Raw genomic sequence first — 16,135 nt, forward strand, 5'->3', positions numbered from 1 at the left:
TGACCTTTTGATCACTTTCTCCTTCCCTTCCCTCCTTCCCTCCCCTCCCTGATCACTCTTTCTCCTTCCCTTCCCTCCTTCCCTCCCCTCCCTCGCTCCGTTCCTTCTTTTCGTGTTTTTTTTTTGTTTTTTTTTTTAAACACCGAGTTTCTCTGTGTAGTCCTGGATGTCGTGGAACTCAATTTGTAGACCAGGCTCTCCTCAAACTCAGAGATATGCCCGCCTCTGCCTCCCTGCCTCTGCTGAGGCTAAAGACATGCGATACCATGCCTGGCTGAGAATTTGACCTTTTAACTAATATATAGTTTTTCCTTTAGAAAGTGTTCCACTTATTAAAATAATGGGAAACATTCTATTCATAAATTGTGTTTTCCGTAACAACTGGGGGGCAGGGGGCCTCTTGTTGTAGAAAAGCACAATAAATAGTAAAAGGCGGGCTGGAGAGAGGGCTCAGTGGTTAAGAGCGCCAACTGCTCTTCCGAAGGTCCTGAGTTCAAATCCCAGCAACCACATGATGGCTAACAAACTATCTGTAACTAGATCTGACACCCTCTTCTGGTGTGTCTGAAGACAGTTACAGTGTACTTACATATAATAATAAATAAATCTTTGAAAGAAAATATTAAAAGGCACAGAGTCTTGTGTTTCTAGATTACTCTGCCAGGAATCAAAATTTAGAACTGAGTATTCGCCGGGCAGTGGTGGCGCATGCCTTTAATCCCAGAACTCGGGAGGCAGAGGCAGGTGGATTTCTGAGTTCAAGGCCAACCTGGTCTACAAAGTGAGTTCTAGGACAGCGAGGGCTACACAGAGAAACCCTGTCTCGAAAAAAAACAAACAACAAAACAAAACAAAACAAAGAACTGAGTATTCACCAAAGTAGAAAAAAAATTGTCATTGCAGGCCACTCTATTCTCTGACACCCACAACTGCCCATCAGATCAGCTAGACTAAGTCAGAGCAGCCCCACAGGGACCAGGAGAGATCTGAGGTTGCCGTGGAAGCCATTCCTGCTGACCCTCATGCTCTAACCCTGATAAAGGGACTGACTGACTGCAGTGCATGTTGTGTTATCACTAGCCATGACTCCTGGAATTATTTACTGTGCAGTCGTAACTCAGGGTCATTACAGAAAGGGCTTGGCCCTCACACGGCCACATTGCCTTCTGCATGCAGAGCGTTCTCGTGATCTCCACAAGCAGGCCTGTAGTGAGGCCGTGAACGGAGCTGCACCCTCACAGTCAGCATCTGCCTTGTGGCAGGCAGCACGTAGGCTGGGGAGGGCTGCCGTCTCTTTTGTCTGAGTGATTTATAGAACAAAATCTCTGAGAGGGGTTGGATTTGTGTTTGTTTGCTTGCTTTTTGAGATGGGGTTTCTCTGTATTCCCTGGCTATCCTGGAACTCTCTCGGTAGACCAGGCTGGACTTTAACTCATAGAAATCCACCTGCCTCTGCCTCCCACCATTCCTGTTCCTTACATAACACAATCAATCAAATGTACATTCAGAAATGGTTACAGACTGTAAGGGTGGGTTCGTTTGTGTATTGAGAGTGGATTTCATATGTTCCATGTAGTATGAACTTAGTATGCATGTAGCCAAGGCTAGCCTGAAATTTCAGATCCTCTTGCTTCCGTCTCCTAGTGTTAGGATTGCAGGCATGAGCTGCCTTCCCTGGCTTAGTCATTATCAGTTTAACTCGGTTTCCATTACTCAGAAACTCCTTTGCACTAGTGTTATCACAGGGCTCTTGCTGGTAGTTCTTAACAGTGGCTAAGTTTTGAAAACCAAATGAGTTGTCTTTCAGGAGCTCTTTTTATTTTATTATTATTTTTTCATTGGGAGACAGTATCTCACTGTGTAGCCTGGGTGACCTGGAACTCACAGACAGACAGCTGCCTCTGCCTCCAGAGTGCTGGGATTAAAGGTGTGTGTCTCCACATGGAGTTCCCCAAAGCTCTTGACCAGCTGCTTTCTAGAATGTTCTAGTCTACTATGTGGAGGTTACACTTTTTAAGAAAGTCTTTGTTGTCTGGATTTATGGAGTCTGAATTCCTCACAGCTGTGTGACAGACCATCCTGCTGTGGCCAGAGCAGCCTGGCCTGGCAGAGACATATAACATGATTCACACGTGGGACCCATGTAGGACCCGTCTGTTGGACACCTAACAGGATGCAATTAATGCAACTGTTAATTGTATTTTCTACTTTGCAGATTCGTAACCAGCTTAATCAGGAACAGAATTCCAAGCTCCAGCAGCAGAAGGAGCTCTTGAACAAGCGCAACATGGAGGTGGCCATGATGGATAAGCGGATCAGTGAGCTGCGGGAGCGCCTATACGGCAAGAGGATCCAGGCAGGCGAGAGGGAGGGAGGGAGGGAGGGAGGGGGAGGGCGGGCGCACGGCTAGGGGGATCACTGATGCCAGGGCGTTGGCTAAAGGTCGCCAGCTGACGATGGGTCTGCCGCTACATACTGAATCTCCATTCCCAGGAGGTGGAGGTAGGAGATTGGTAAATTAGAGGCCTGTCTGGGCTGTATAGGGAAATTATATCTAAACAACAGTCTTGAACAAAATGCTATACAGAGTTACATTTTCAAAAATATTTGCTATTCTAAACTTTGAGCAAAAGCTGAAATAGTACAGGAATATTCACTGGGGAATGTGGTGGTCCTCCCCTGTTCTCCAGAATTGACAGTTGCTAATGTTTCTAGTCTTCTGCTTAGCCCAGACACAAAGGTATAGAGGTGTGGGGAATAGTGAGCAGAAAGGGATTGTGGCGAGTGTGTTGAACAACATGGCGGCTTTCCAGAGCACTGCTCACCCCTTTACCATCTGATGCTGTGCCCTGTGCAGGGTCTCCGGTTCTTCACCCTGTGAGTCTCGCTGCCTCTCAGTGTGGGTGAGAACAAGCACTATGCCCTGGGTCTAACTGGACACCACATCCAACCCTTACACATCGTGGGCACTAGGGCGGAGTGAAGAGCCGTCCATCCTGCCCTCGTGGTAGAGAGCCGGACTGGTGCCCACCTGCCAAGTATCCCCATGTTCTCGCTGAGAAGCCTGGGACAGAGGTAGTCTGGACGATGCTCTGAGGAGGCTGGGTGGGCCGCCTACCTTGAGTGGATTTGAAGGACGGTGGCAAACAGGAACTGGGCTTCGACCGTGTCTCTTAGAGCTGCCCTTGTTTCTTAAACCTGAGTTCTAAGATCAGAGATTTAGTAACTACAGTCTCAGATGATGTTTTTCTCTCAAGATTAACAACACAGAGGCCATGAGAGGCAAGCTTCTGTGTGTTTATTGAGTAGTGGGGAGAGTTATTCAGAGAGGAGGAGGAGGAAGAAGGGAAGGGAAAGAGGAAGAGAAAGATGCCTTCAGGAATCGGCATATGTGGGTTCTTCCTGCTTTAGACTTAATTTAGGTACAATTGTGCACCATATGTACACAGTGCCTACAGAGGCCAGAAGAGGGTGTCAGCGCCTCTGGAACTAAACATGGGCCCTGGGAATCAAATCCAGGTTCGCTAGCAGGGCGGCCAGTGTTCCTTCCTGCTGAGGCAGTTCTCCAGCCTGGCTGTATGGTGGTCAAGGCTGGCAGCTGAAAGGTGGAGTGCAGAGGACTGGGCCTTAAGCACAGACTGGCTGCTAGAGTGCCTTCTCTCTGGATGACCTCAGCTTTCCTCAGGGCCTTGCATGGGTTGCACAAGACCCACCCATCTTAGAGTCGATTAAATGTTAATCTTAGGGGCTGGAGAGATGGCTCAGCGGTTAAGAGTCCCGACTGCTCCTCAAAGGTCCTGAGTTCAAATCCCAGCAATCACAACCATCTGTAATGAGATCTGACATACTCTTCTGGTGCATCTGAAGACAGTACAGTGTACTTAGATATAATAATAAATAAATCTTTTAAAAAATGTTAATCTTATCTAAAAAGACCTTTCTGGCAACATCTCTAAATTATGTTTGAGACTTATCTGTGTACCATGGCTTAGCTAAAATGTATAAAATTATACAACCCCCCCCAAAACCCAAATAAAGGGGAAAACCCCCCAAACTATCCCAGGACTGATGAGGTGGTTCAGCAGGCAAACACTTATCACCAAGCCTGACAGGGCAAGGTCAAGCCCACATAGTGCAGTGGACTCAGAGAACCAATTCCTATAGGAAGTCGTCCTGCCCTCTACATATGTGGAGGACATGTGCACGCTCCACACACGAGTTTAACAATGAAAGACCACACATAGCTACTAGATGTGTTACACTATTTCAGGGCTCTCGAAAAGGTGGCGCTTCTGCAGAGCTATGGTTCTCCTGGAAGATCTATGTACTCGGTGGGAGCATTTGGGAAGGTCTTGAACCTTCCCCAGCATGTGGGATCATGTGCTCAGTTAGGAATCCATGTTTCCCTATTTAGAACCTTCCTAACAAGGAGCTGTAAGGAGCCTGTGGCCCTCTAGTTAGGATCCTGCTGTACTTGCTTTTGATCTTACCAGTATCACATGGAAGGTGGCTTCTGCCTGGTTGTACCCTTTCTTACAAAAGCAGAACTTCTCTCAGATGTGCAGAGTTCCTGTCAGGACTGGAGTGTCACTCAAGCACTCCCCTGCATCCTTAAGGGTCCCTGGGTGAAGGAGACTGCTCTGGTTACAGGACTTGTGCTAGCATTGTGCAGGCTCTTTAGTTTTGAGCTCACCAGTAGGCGGCATTAAGGACAGTCAAGTTCCCCTTCCCCACTCTGGTCTGTCTTCCAGGGCGCAGGGCTTCCCAGGCTGAGCGATTTCCCTCCCTCCTAGCCTGACAGCTTCTCACTGAACTTAATCTTGACTCCCGTTTCATCCTCATTGCAGCTGAACCGTGTGAACGGCACATCGGCACCACAGTCACCCCTCAGCACATCTGGCCGGGTCGCTGCTGTGGGTCCTTATATCCAGGTTCCCAGTACTGGGGGGTTTCCTCTCCCAGGGGACCCTGTGAAGCCCCAGTCTCTCACCATTGCCTCAAGTGCTGCCCATGGAAGATCCAAATCTGGTAAGTTGCCCCAGTCCTCTCCTGGAGCATGGGAGGAGTATGTGGGCGGCGGCCCTGCCCCAGTAGTAAACCCTGCCTCTCTTCCCCCAGAGGTGCCTGCTGCCCACAACAACAGTCACCCCAAAACAAGAACAAATGGTCTTTCCTTATCTGAAGGTCTCCTTACAAATCACACATGACAAATTACAGTGCCGCATACAGCACAGTCAGAAAATCCACAAACGAGCTGGATCTGGGTGTGGCTGCGGCACCAGGGAGCAAGGCCAGGGGAGGAGAGGGACAGTTTCCAGAAGGCCTCTCCTTGGTCTCTTCAGGCCCAGCACTGTGCTCTGAGTTCACTCACTGCACGGCCTTCCACCAGGCGAAGGGGCTCTGGGTGGAGAAGACAGTGTGTTTGAACTGCTGGATGAGGAACTCAGGAATGCCAGGCATGGTGACGTGCACCTGTGATCCTAGTAGTCAGGTTGCAGGGGTAGCAAGATGGCCACAAGTTCAAGGCCAGCCTAGCTACACAAAGAGACTGTGTCTAAAATATCAGGGTTTCATCACCATGACTAGGGTTAGCCTGTATACACACAATCAGAAATCTGTGTCCTGGCATACTACATTTGTAAGAATATTGTTCTCCAGACATGAAGCTCGTGTTTAGTGATCCCCCTCAGGTTAGGAATGAGTTTGTGGTACTCATTTGTGCTGCTGCCTTTCTCGGGCGTGGGAAGCAGGAGTTGTGGTTTTGAGCCAGGGTCTCATTGTGTGGCCTTGGCTGTTCTGGAACTCACTGCGTAGACCAAGCTCTTGGCTGCTCTGGAGCTGACAAAGATCCTCCTGCCTCTGTTCTGCTGGGATAAAGGCGTGTACCACCAAGCCAGGATTTGTGGCTGCTCTCTGCTTGGCACTACTGTGCATAGATAGCTCCTTCTGCCATCTGGCCCCTGTTTCCAGTAAGGGGGGCTTCCCTCACGGACCAGAACCCCACTCTCTTGACCGTGTCTTAGCAGTCAGGAGGTTCCCGGCAGAGCTTGATCCCTCATTGCAGCATTCATTGACACATTCAAAGCAGCAGTGACTCCTTTACCCTGGGACATGTTTAGTAGCAAGAAATTAGCATAGCTATCTCCTGCTCTGTTGAATGGTTGTTAAAACTTCCAAGCTGGCAGCAAGGCTGAGGCAGGCCTCTGAGCTCAAAGCCAGCCTGATCTACAGAGCAAGTTCCAGGACAGCAGAGCTACACAGAGAAGCCAAAACAAATCCAAACACCAACACAAACTTCCAAGTGGAGAATGCCACCTATTTCCCAGTCTCTACATAGGTGCTGTGTAGCCTCGTAAGGTAGCCAGAAGATGCTGTTACCTACCTACCTACCTACCTTTCTTCCTTCCTTCCTTCCTTCCTTCCTTCCTTCCTTCCTTCCTTCCTTCCTTCCTTCCTTCCTTCCCTTCCCTTCCTTTCCCTTCCCTCCCTCCATTCTCCTCCCTCTCTCTCCCTCCTCCCTCTTCCCTGCCTCCCTCCTTCCCCTCCCTCACTCCCTCCCTCCCCTCCCTCACACCCTCCCTTTATAGCCGAAGGCAGCACATCCAGTTTTTTGTGTGTGAAGACAAGCTGGGAGCAGATCCCAGGTGTGGAGCTAGAATGAGAAACTGTCCTCACTCAGGGTTACTGTGATCCATGCCCGCTCTCCTGGTTCTGTTACCTAGATGGCTACAGTAGAGGCAAAGGGACCAGCACATGGACAGTGTCAGACCTGGACGACGTCGGGCCTCATTGTGGCTCCTCAGGGCACTCTGCAAGCCCACTTGTAAACTGTATGTCACCTAACAGCCTTAGTGGGGCACTTTTGATCTGTAACAGACCCAATCAACAATCATTTGTTTTTCCAAACTGACAAAGGACTGTTAGTTAGCCCTGCACTTGAAAGCATATGGCGTGACACACCTGCCCCTCCCAGCCCAGCTGTGGAACTGGGGGTACGGCCCCTGCACGGTCATCCAGACATGGCTGGTCACTGCATGAGAGATGTTGACATGGAAAGGGTGATATTGTAGATGTGTGTGGCCGAGGAGAATTCTTATTTCTCAAGAAATTAAGAAGACCTGCTGGGCATTGTGGTACATGCTAGGAGGCTGAAGCAGGAGTGAATGTTCTAGGCCAGCCTGGGCTCCATAGGAAAACCTTCTGAGGTATTCATGAAGCCTGCTTCTCATCATAATTGAAGGTTCATTGCTTTGTTTTTGATCCTTTGTAAGTGGCTCCTTTTAGCATTCACCTTATCCTGAGGGGAAGAGTTTCTTAATCCTCTCTCAGCTGCTTCCTGTGAAACTTCCCATTGCTGTGGGATTTCTGAGGCCAGTGAGCAGCCATATTGATTCCCATGTCCCAGAGAGCAGAGAATGCCATCTCCGCCTACCTGCTCACGACACGGATCTGCAGTTGGCTTTGCCTTCCCAGTAGGCTGAGCTCCCTGGAGACTCTGTGGAGTTTCCTGTAACCTGTACACCCAGTCGCTCACCAGAAGGGAGGGAAGGGAAGTTCACATGCCTGTCAGAGGAGGCTGACAGGCTGGGCTCTGAAGCCCCTCACCAGTACTGCCCTCGCACTGTAGTCAGTGCAGCTAGAGCGCCAGAGGAGCTTGTCCCCAGGTCATGCCTGGCCCCGCAGCTCGGGCAGAGTGTTCTGGAGCAGTTATGACGGATGACTTCTGTTGTGTGCCCAGTTATCCCCGCCTGGGATTCCTGCTCACACCTTGGGACTGGAAGCTTGGCAGCCCACACCTGGGCCTGTCAGTGGAGCAGAGGCCTAGGGCAGGGCACACGCTGACCCACAGTTTCAGGCAGCTCGTGTGGATTCCTTCTCAGTTTGGAAAACGCTCTGTAATAAACATCTTTCCTTGAGCTTCTGGAAACTCGCAGATGATGCCTGGCTTCCTAATCATTGCACGAAATGTTAACTGTGCTTCTGCTGCTCCCGGTCAGAACTGGGACTGGCCTCTTGTGCGTGGTCACAGACCATTTTACAGAGGAAGAACTCCTCACATTGAAGGAAATTGATTTTAATAATGAAAATCATACAAATCAAATCTATTACAAGTCAAATGATAAGGCTTTTCCTATGGCTGTATGTGATTGTTTATAAATGGTGCCTGATGGGTTAGTGCTTGCTGTGTCCTGTGCTGTGGCTGTGTGATGCAGCCCTTGCTGCTCAGCTGAGCCTGGCCATGTTGGTGAGTGCCGGCCACGGCAGCCAGGATCCCTCCTTGGGACTTTAGGCAAGGGTCTGTGGGCTTTTGAGCAAATTAATAAGCATACAGGTGTGGGAAGGCACTGTATTGGCTTCCACCTCAACTAATTTTGAGATGTTTTGTTTTTATTTAAATTCTATGCTACTTTCAAGCTAATGATGGAAACTGGCCACCATTAAAGCAGAATTCTGCTTCAGTGAAGTCAACTCAGATGACTGCTGGAGACTGGAAGGACTCGGGCATGGACGGGGCCCTGAAGCAGGGGGCCATCTCAAGCCAGCCCTTGCCTTTGTCGGCCCTGGGAGCCACAGAGAAGCTGGTAGGTCATCAGAGCCCCGGGAGTCTCCCTTATGTTCTGATCTTCAGCTCAAGGGTGTGAACTATGAAGGCATGTTAGTCCTGATGGTGTCCACTTTATAGCCCGAGTCCTAGAGGGCCACTGCTCAAGTTCAGACAGATAATGAGCCCAATAGTGCATCCTCTGTCCTTTGAAGGCTTACAAATTGTACTGTGTGCTGTTAAAAATAGAAAAAAGTGTTTAACCTTCCAAAGAGTAACTTGTTGTTTTCTTCTTGATTCCTAAATTTAGGGCATGGAGATTGGCAAAGGGCCACCACCCATACCTGGTGTAGGCAAGCCACTGCCCCCAAGTTATGGGACATATCCAAGTCCTGGGCCTCTGGGCCCAGGATCAACAAGCTCTCTGGAGAGGAGGAAAGACGGAAGCTTGCCCAGACCTGGTGCAGGCCCTCCGAGTCGGCAGAAACCCAGCCCGCTGCCCCCAGCAGGCAACGCTCCCCAGCCTGGCTCCTCACAGCAGATTCAGCAGAGGATCTCAGTGCCACCAAGTCCCACATACCCACCAGCAGGGCCACCTGCTTTTCCAACTGGAGACGGAAAACCTGAGCTCCCACTCACAGTGGCCATTAGGCCTTTTCTGGCTGATAAAGGGTCAAGGCCGCAGTCTCCCAGGAAAGGACCTCAGACCGTAAATTCAAGTTCTATCTACTCTGTGTACCTCCAGCAAGCCACACCCCCTAAGAACTACCAGGCACCCGCGCATGGCACCTTAAACAAGTCGGTTAAAGCAGGTATGCCGGCTGTTCTCTCTGGAACGGAAGCCCCTTTGCATGCTGCTGAGCACAAAACATAACTCTTACCTAAAACGTAGGGTCTCAGTTTGGGATGAGCTAGGAGACAAAATGCACACTGGTTCTGCCGGTGAGCCATGCCCTGACCTCCGCCTGGTGTCCACATATCAGTAGTGAGTCCAGCACCAGGAGGCTAAGACTTCTAGAATGTCCACTTTCCCCTGCTTCAGCGCAACTTGTACATTAGTTATCCAGTGACTGGGGTGGGCCTGCTGGCCCTCGGTAGGGAAGCACCCTGGGCAGTGAGGAGCTGCCAGGACATCCTGGGTTGGGGACAGGGACCTTCTAGGAAGGCAATGAGGAGATACAGCACAGCTCTACAGACCGCATGAGGTCAGACCCCCATCCTAGCTGGAGGGCTCTGCAGGCCGGGTTAGGGATGCAGCATCCAGACGTGTTATTCGATTCCTGGGTGTGTCTATGGCAAGGACCTCCCAAGTAGTGTGGTGTGTGGGAATGGTTCTAACCCTGGGAGAAGCCCTTGGGCCACAGAGCAGATGTGTCCTGTTCTAAAAAGGTAAGTGTCTCTCTCCATGGTGCCTGACTCAGTCCCAGGCATGAATGCAGATGGAGTGGATTTGGCATTTTCCTTGGCCAGAAAACAAGACTTTATCAGAGTGGGAAAACTCAGGTCAACAACCTTTTCTTTTGAAAGAGTCCTGTTTTGGAACCAAACATAAAATCCAGTTAAAAGGGAGCAAGTGGGGGGTCTTGGAAAAGTTTTGCTGAGGATTCAGGAATCAGAACCTTCCAGCAACAATAGCTTTTATGTCATCAGGTCAGTGCCAAAGAGAGAGAAGCTTGTGTTATAGCAGCCAGGATGAAATTGTTCTGTCCTCTCTTTCCCCTCCAGTATATGGTAAGCCTGTCCTACCATCAGGGTCTGCGTCTCCGTCGCCCTTACCATTTCTTCATGGGCCACTGGGCACAGGCACAGCACAGCCTCAGCCACCTTCAGAATGTGCTGAGAAAGAGCCAGAGCAGGAAGGCCCCAGTGGACCTGCAGAAGGCAGCACGGTGGAAAGCCTGCCACGGCCACTCAGCCCCACCAAGCTCACACCCATCGTGCACTCCCCACTCCGTTACCAGAGTGATGCGGACCTGGAAGCTCTCCGCAGGAAGCTGGCCAACGCTCCCCGAGCCCTGAAGAAGCGCAGCTCTATCACAGAGCCCGAGGGCCCTGGAGGGCCCAACATTCAAAAGTTGCTTTATCAACGCTTTAACACCCTGGCTGGTGGCATGGAGGGTACCCCTTTCTACCAGCCCAGCCCTTCACAGGACTTTGTGGGCACCTTGGCTGATGTGGACAATGGAAATACCAATGCCAACGGCAATTTGGATGAGCCTTTCCCTCCCCGGCCCACGGCCCCACTCCCTGAGGAGCTTGCCCCATCCTCAGATGCCAATGATAATGAGTTACCTTCGCCTGAGCCAGAGGAACTCATTTGTCCCCAAACAACTCCTCAAACTGCTGAGCCCGCTGAAGACAACAACAACAATGTCGCCCCAGTCCCCTCCACAGAACACATCCCAAGCCCTGTGGCTGAGGCTCCTTCAGAGGAGGATCAAGTCCCTCCAGCACCTCTTTCCCCTGTTGCCCATCCTCCGGCAGCATCTGCGGTGGGTATCCTCGCTAGACCAAAGCCAGGCCTACAGAACTCCACGTGGGGACTGGACAGTCCAAAGCATAGCGCAGGGTACCCTGGTAAGCTAGATGCCACTGACACTGAATGATAGATGACGACGGTGAGAAAAGCAATGACCCTCCCTGAGGAAGTCACTATTGACCCTGCAGAGGGCTCCGGCCATCTGGGGAATACACACAAGGCTGCCTTAGTGGGATTTCTGAGCCACCACCATGAGCATAGCAGTAGGGATGAGCTGACTCCCTTGGGGAAGACCTCTGGTTCAGCATGCGGCTGTCACCATGCTCCCTCCCACAGACCTTCCCAGCAGTAGCTAGCAGGCTCAGGCAGCCACTGCACTCAGCTGATAGCCAGGCCCTACAAGGAGCCACCAGAGCTGGTCCTGGAGAGCTGCCTTCCTGCTGCCCCTTCCCACAGCAGGCCGTGGGGTTGGTCTTTGACTTGGGTAGGTAGGTCACCTGATGCTGAACTGCTTCCACCTACCTACAGAGCAAACGGACCAACCTGAAGAAGCCTAACTCTGAAAGGACGGGGCATGGGCTGAGAGTGCGCTTCAACCCCCTTGCGCTGCTTCTAGATGCTTCTCTTGAAGGAGAGTTTGATCTAGTGCAGAGGATCATCTATGAGGTGAGCCATCTCCCGTATGCATGTGCTGCTGGGAGTGTGAGGGGCTGTCTACCACATGCTCTGTGTCCTAGGTGGAGGACCCCAGCAAACCCAATGATGAAGGGATCACCCCTCTACACAATGCTGTCTGTGCTGGCCACCACCATATTGTGAAGTTCCTGCTGGACTTTGGTGTCAATGTGAATGCTGCAGACAGTGATGGATGGTGAGAACCCATGGGCGGGGGATGGAAAGGCCCCGAGGCTCACTCCCTACCCTAGAAAAGAGATGATTCAAACCCCAGAAAACTGAGACTCATAAGAGGAAGAATACCCCTCATTCATTCCCAGAAAAGCTGTCTGCAGCATTCTGCTGCCGGCGACCTTTTCCCTCCGGTTACAGCTGTCTGTGGTCTTCAGATGCCTTACCAGCACTGCAGTTATACGCTCTTCCTGTTTTCAAACATTCTATTTGAAATGCATGCACCTAGTGACTTGATATGCCAGGGTGGGTGATACCAGGTGGAGAGGCTCCCCTTCTCAAAAGAGAAGGGAGTGGGGGGGAGCCGTGTGAGGGGTGGCTGGGAAGAGAGGGGGACTGATAACGGGATGTGAAGTGAATAAATAATGGAATAAACAAAATCTACAATACCCAAAAAAAAAAGGTGGAAAGGCAACTAAAGACACCCCAGTGTCCTCCTTGGCCTCCGCATGCCCTGCACAGGAACGGGACACAGTTAGCAGCTTAGCTGTCTATAGGGAATGTCTCTTTAAGTGTGTTCTGTGTGTTGATACTGCTAGGAGTGAGCATCTATTGTTAGAGTCTAGTTCCTGATCCACACCTGTCACCCTTTCCCAAAGAGTTACACAGAGTCTAAGCAATCTGTAGGAATCAAACTTTAGAGACTAGAAATGTGGACGCCTGAGGTAGCGCACACCTTCATTCCCAGCACTCAGGAAGCAAAGTCAGGAGGAGCAGCTCGTGAGTTCAAGGCTAGCCTGGTCTACAGAGTAAGTTCCAGGACAGCCAGCACCACACAGAGCAAGTGTCTGAAAAATCAAACAAAAACCAAGTAGAACTTGGCGGCTCCAGAGACACATCATGGATGGTCTTCCAAAGGACCCAGTATTTTCTTCCCAGTATCCACACGACAGTTCATACACACACATACAAAACATCCATATACTTAAAATTACAAAATGCTTAGAAACTTGCCTGGCACAAAGCTCTGGTACATTCAGAATTGCTGGAGGTTTGTGCCACACAGGAGCCAGGCAGCCCTGGGTAGTTCCTGACTTTCCCCTGTGGTTCTAGGACACCGCTGCACTGTGCCGCCTCGTGCAACAGTGTCCACCTCTGCAAGCAGCTGGTGGAAAGTGGAGCCGCTATCTTCGCCTCCACCATCAGTGACATCGAGACGGCTGCAGACAAGTGTGAAGAGATGGAAGAGGGTTACATCCAGTGTTCTCAGTTCCTCTACGGTACGTACAGCGGCCCAGTGCCTCGGCTGCTTCTCCGGCTAGTCGGCACCGTGTCGGTGTGCTGGGCTGGAGTCTGGCTCAGGGAGTGGATCATACCTAAGTGCCACTGCCTTTATAACTCGCCCTCAAAGCATCACAAGTCCCATTTGTACCCAGACTTGGAAAGCTTAGGCAGCTGCAGGACAACACGGCCTACAGGGTGGGACTCTACCCTGCTGAAAACCAGATCACACTGGGTTCTGTTCCAGTTGCTAAAGAGGGAAGTGCTTTGTTTGATGCCCTGGGGTCACAGGAGTGGGGGAGCCAGGCAGCACTGGTCCACACACAACTGCTAAGGAGGTACGTGAGCTGCAGCAGGGCTGCTCCACTGGTGAGCTGGCTTGGGGTCATCTACACACCTCAAACATCTGGAGAGTAAAGGGCACACTCTAAGTTGCTGTAGCTGGCATCAAAAATTGGGGCGCTCAACCATGTCCTCTGTTAAGCAGCCAGTCACTTGTTGAGAAATGACTGTGTTTGGCCTGATGATACAAATGATGATGGCTCAAGTCTGTCCTGAATTCCCACAACAGTGGCAAGCAACAGAGTTCTTGGGCATTAAAGAAGCTGGGCAGGCACACAGGCCCTGGCAGACCCAGCCATGCGGGAAGGAGGCTGCAGTCCCACAAGACCCCGTGTGATGATCATTTACAGCACCCAAGGTGCAGGGCGCCCTGTGCAGCCGCTGCACTGCTACTTAGGGCGGCCACGGCTCCTTATCGACGGCTCCCCAGAGTTGGCTCTGGACTAAGTTTGGTTTCACCTTTATCTCTGCTGACCGCCCTCTGCTAAAGCCTGTATCCCTTTCTGGTCCCAGGAGTACAAGAGAAGCTGGGCGTGATGAACAAAGGCACTGTGTACGCTTTGTGGGACTATGAGGCCCAGAACAGCGATGAGCTGTCCTTCCATGAAGGGGATGCCATCACCATCCTGAGGCGCAAAGATGAAAATGAGACCGAGTGGTGGTGGGCTCGTCTTGGGGACCGGGAGGGCTATGTGCCCAAAAACTTGCTGGGGGTAAGCACTTGGCTTAGATGTGGAAGTCTTCTGGCCTTGTTGACCCCGTGTAAAAGTCACAGCTCACAGCATGGGGCTCAGCTTGGCTGGCATCTAGGTAAAACAGAACACTTTTTCTCCCAGCCCCAGCAGCCTGCTTTGTATATGGGCAAGCCCCCAAGTCCCTAGAGTTGTGTGGCTTTGCCACAGACTGGAGCGCATGTGGACGTTTGGAGACCATCAGGGCTCATGGCGAACTTTCGCCAAGTACTAAGCCACCCTACATAGTTCTCCCAGATCTGGAATTCTCCAGAGCTTGGTGTTGTAGTGCCCGTCATAACCCTACTACTTGGTTGGTTTTGTTTTGGTTTTGGTTTTGTTTTGTTGTTGTTGCACTCTGGTAGTTTTGTAACCCATTCCCTCCTCGGAACTGAACCGAGCCCAGGGCCTGAGCAGTGCTGCACCGCCGAACCAAATCCCCAACCCTGAGCATGGCACTTAGAAGGCAAAAGAGTGCAGAGTTAACCCCAGCCGTGCTCAGAGACCTCACGGCTCAGAAGGGAAGCCTGTAAAGAAACCAGGTGGAGAGGTGTGGTCACGGGCGTGGTCACGGGGGTGGGCTGTGCTGTGCTCATAATGGCATCTATGCTGTGACAAGCCTGGCAGATGCCAAAGCATGATCCAAGCATGGGTGCTACACCTGAGGGATGTAGGGACAGTGTCAGGTTTCACAGTGACAGGTGTGATAAAAATAACAGGAGGGGACAGCTGAGCTTAGGTCTGAGCAAGCATGTTGTGGAGATAATGCTTAGGTGACAGGAGAGGGACCTAGAGGCCAAACCCTCCTCAGTCATCTCTGCCCTAACTCTTGTCTTTGCTTCCCAGTTGTATCCACGGATCAAGCCCAGGCAGCGAAGCCTTGCCTAACCCTCAAGTACCACAGTCTCGTCTGCTCCCAGGAGCTACTGGAGAAGAGTCCAGCTGCCCTGGAAAAACCGAAGCTCGGATGGTCTCATGGTGCTCACTTTAGCAGACAGTATCCACAATGTGAATCCAGCTTCCAGGTGAGGCCCTTCTCCAGACTGCAGGAGCGGAGAGAGGCGGTACTTTTGCCAATTACTGTAAATCCAAATAAACACCCAGCTTCCAAAACACCCAGTCCTTTTGCCAGTAAGAAGTCATGACTATGAACCCTGACTGTTGCCAGTGAAGACAAAAGCTCTGACTTGGCCCAAAGGCCCCTTCCCTTGTTAAATGTCTCAGACCTTCAGCAAGAGCAAGCTGCTACCAGGTGGCTTTGGCTCCCCCTTCTTGGAAAGCCTCAAACCGTCATCCTTTCTCACATTGCCTCTCACAAAATCGTCTTTCCTTTCACTACCAAAGGAGCTCGCTTGGAAACTGCTGTTCAGTTACATGATGACGTTCTGCTGTGACTGGACCTGCAGGCCTCGGCACATGGGCTTCTCTAGTTCCTACAGCTTCTAGCTGCAGTGTCATTTCATTCTCCCCTTTGTGGTATAAGCTCATCTATACGGAGTAGCTAGACACGAGTCTGGGCAATGAAGCGGCTAAGTCTGTGGTGGGCTGGGCAACGCCCAGTTCAGGAAAGCCCCCCGGCAGACCGGGATGCTGTCACTGGCTGTGAGGCAAAGTGCTGCTGTAGACAGGCTTTGTATACACCACGATTATTTTTCAACCAGGCCACTGGAAACTCCCAGAACTGTGCTGGGATGTCTCTTCTCATCAGAACGCAAGCCCCTGGGCTTTCTTTCTCATGTGAGTCTTGTGCATAGCTACGTGTGAATCCGTGTAGGCTCTGGGGAGCAGTGCTGTGGGCCGCTGCCACGTGTTGATCGCACAGGGTGGCGCTGAAAGCGATGCCCTGTGAGCAGCCTCTGCCATCCCGACGCCACCGATGCTGTGTGACGTGCACAATAAACTGCTGTCTCATAC

At 51.2% G+C, this 16,135-nt stretch overlaps 1 protein-coding gene across 1 annotated transcript in view; it reads left to right on the forward strand.

Annotated features, from left to right (window-relative positions):
* Ppp1r13b (protein phosphatase 1 regulatory subunit 13B) overlaps positions 1 to 16,134 on the forward strand; it is a 73,309-nt gene extending 57,175 nt beyond the window's left edge. The window contains exons 8-17 of the mRNA XM_052184935.1: positions 2,216 to 2,356; positions 4,848 to 5,028; positions 8,416 to 8,582; positions 8,853 to 9,354; positions 10,268 to 11,034; positions 11,550 to 11,687; positions 11,759 to 11,892; positions 12,981 to 13,147; positions 14,004 to 14,203; positions 15,068 to 16,134. Coding sequence (XP_052040895.1) covers positions 2,216 to 2,356; positions 4,848 to 5,028; positions 8,416 to 8,582; positions 8,853 to 9,354; positions 10,268 to 11,034; positions 11,550 to 11,687; positions 11,759 to 11,892; positions 12,981 to 13,147; positions 14,004 to 14,203; positions 15,068 to 15,109 — 2,439 coding nt within the window. The 3' untranslated portion in view covers positions 15,110 to 16,134. The remainder of the gene's footprint in view (positions 1 to 2,215; positions 2,357 to 4,847; positions 5,029 to 8,415; positions 8,583 to 8,852; positions 9,355 to 10,267; positions 11,035 to 11,549; positions 11,688 to 11,758; positions 11,893 to 12,980; positions 13,148 to 14,003; positions 14,204 to 15,067) is intronic.
* The last annotated feature ends 1 nt before the right edge of the window (position 16,135 follows it).

This window comes from Apodemus sylvaticus, chromosome 6, assembly GCF_947179515.1.
Source record: "Apodemus sylvaticus chromosome 6, mApoSyl1.1, whole genome shotgun sequence".
Lineage (NCBI taxonomy): Eukaryota > Metazoa > Chordata > Mammalia > Rodentia > Muridae > Apodemus > Apodemus sylvaticus.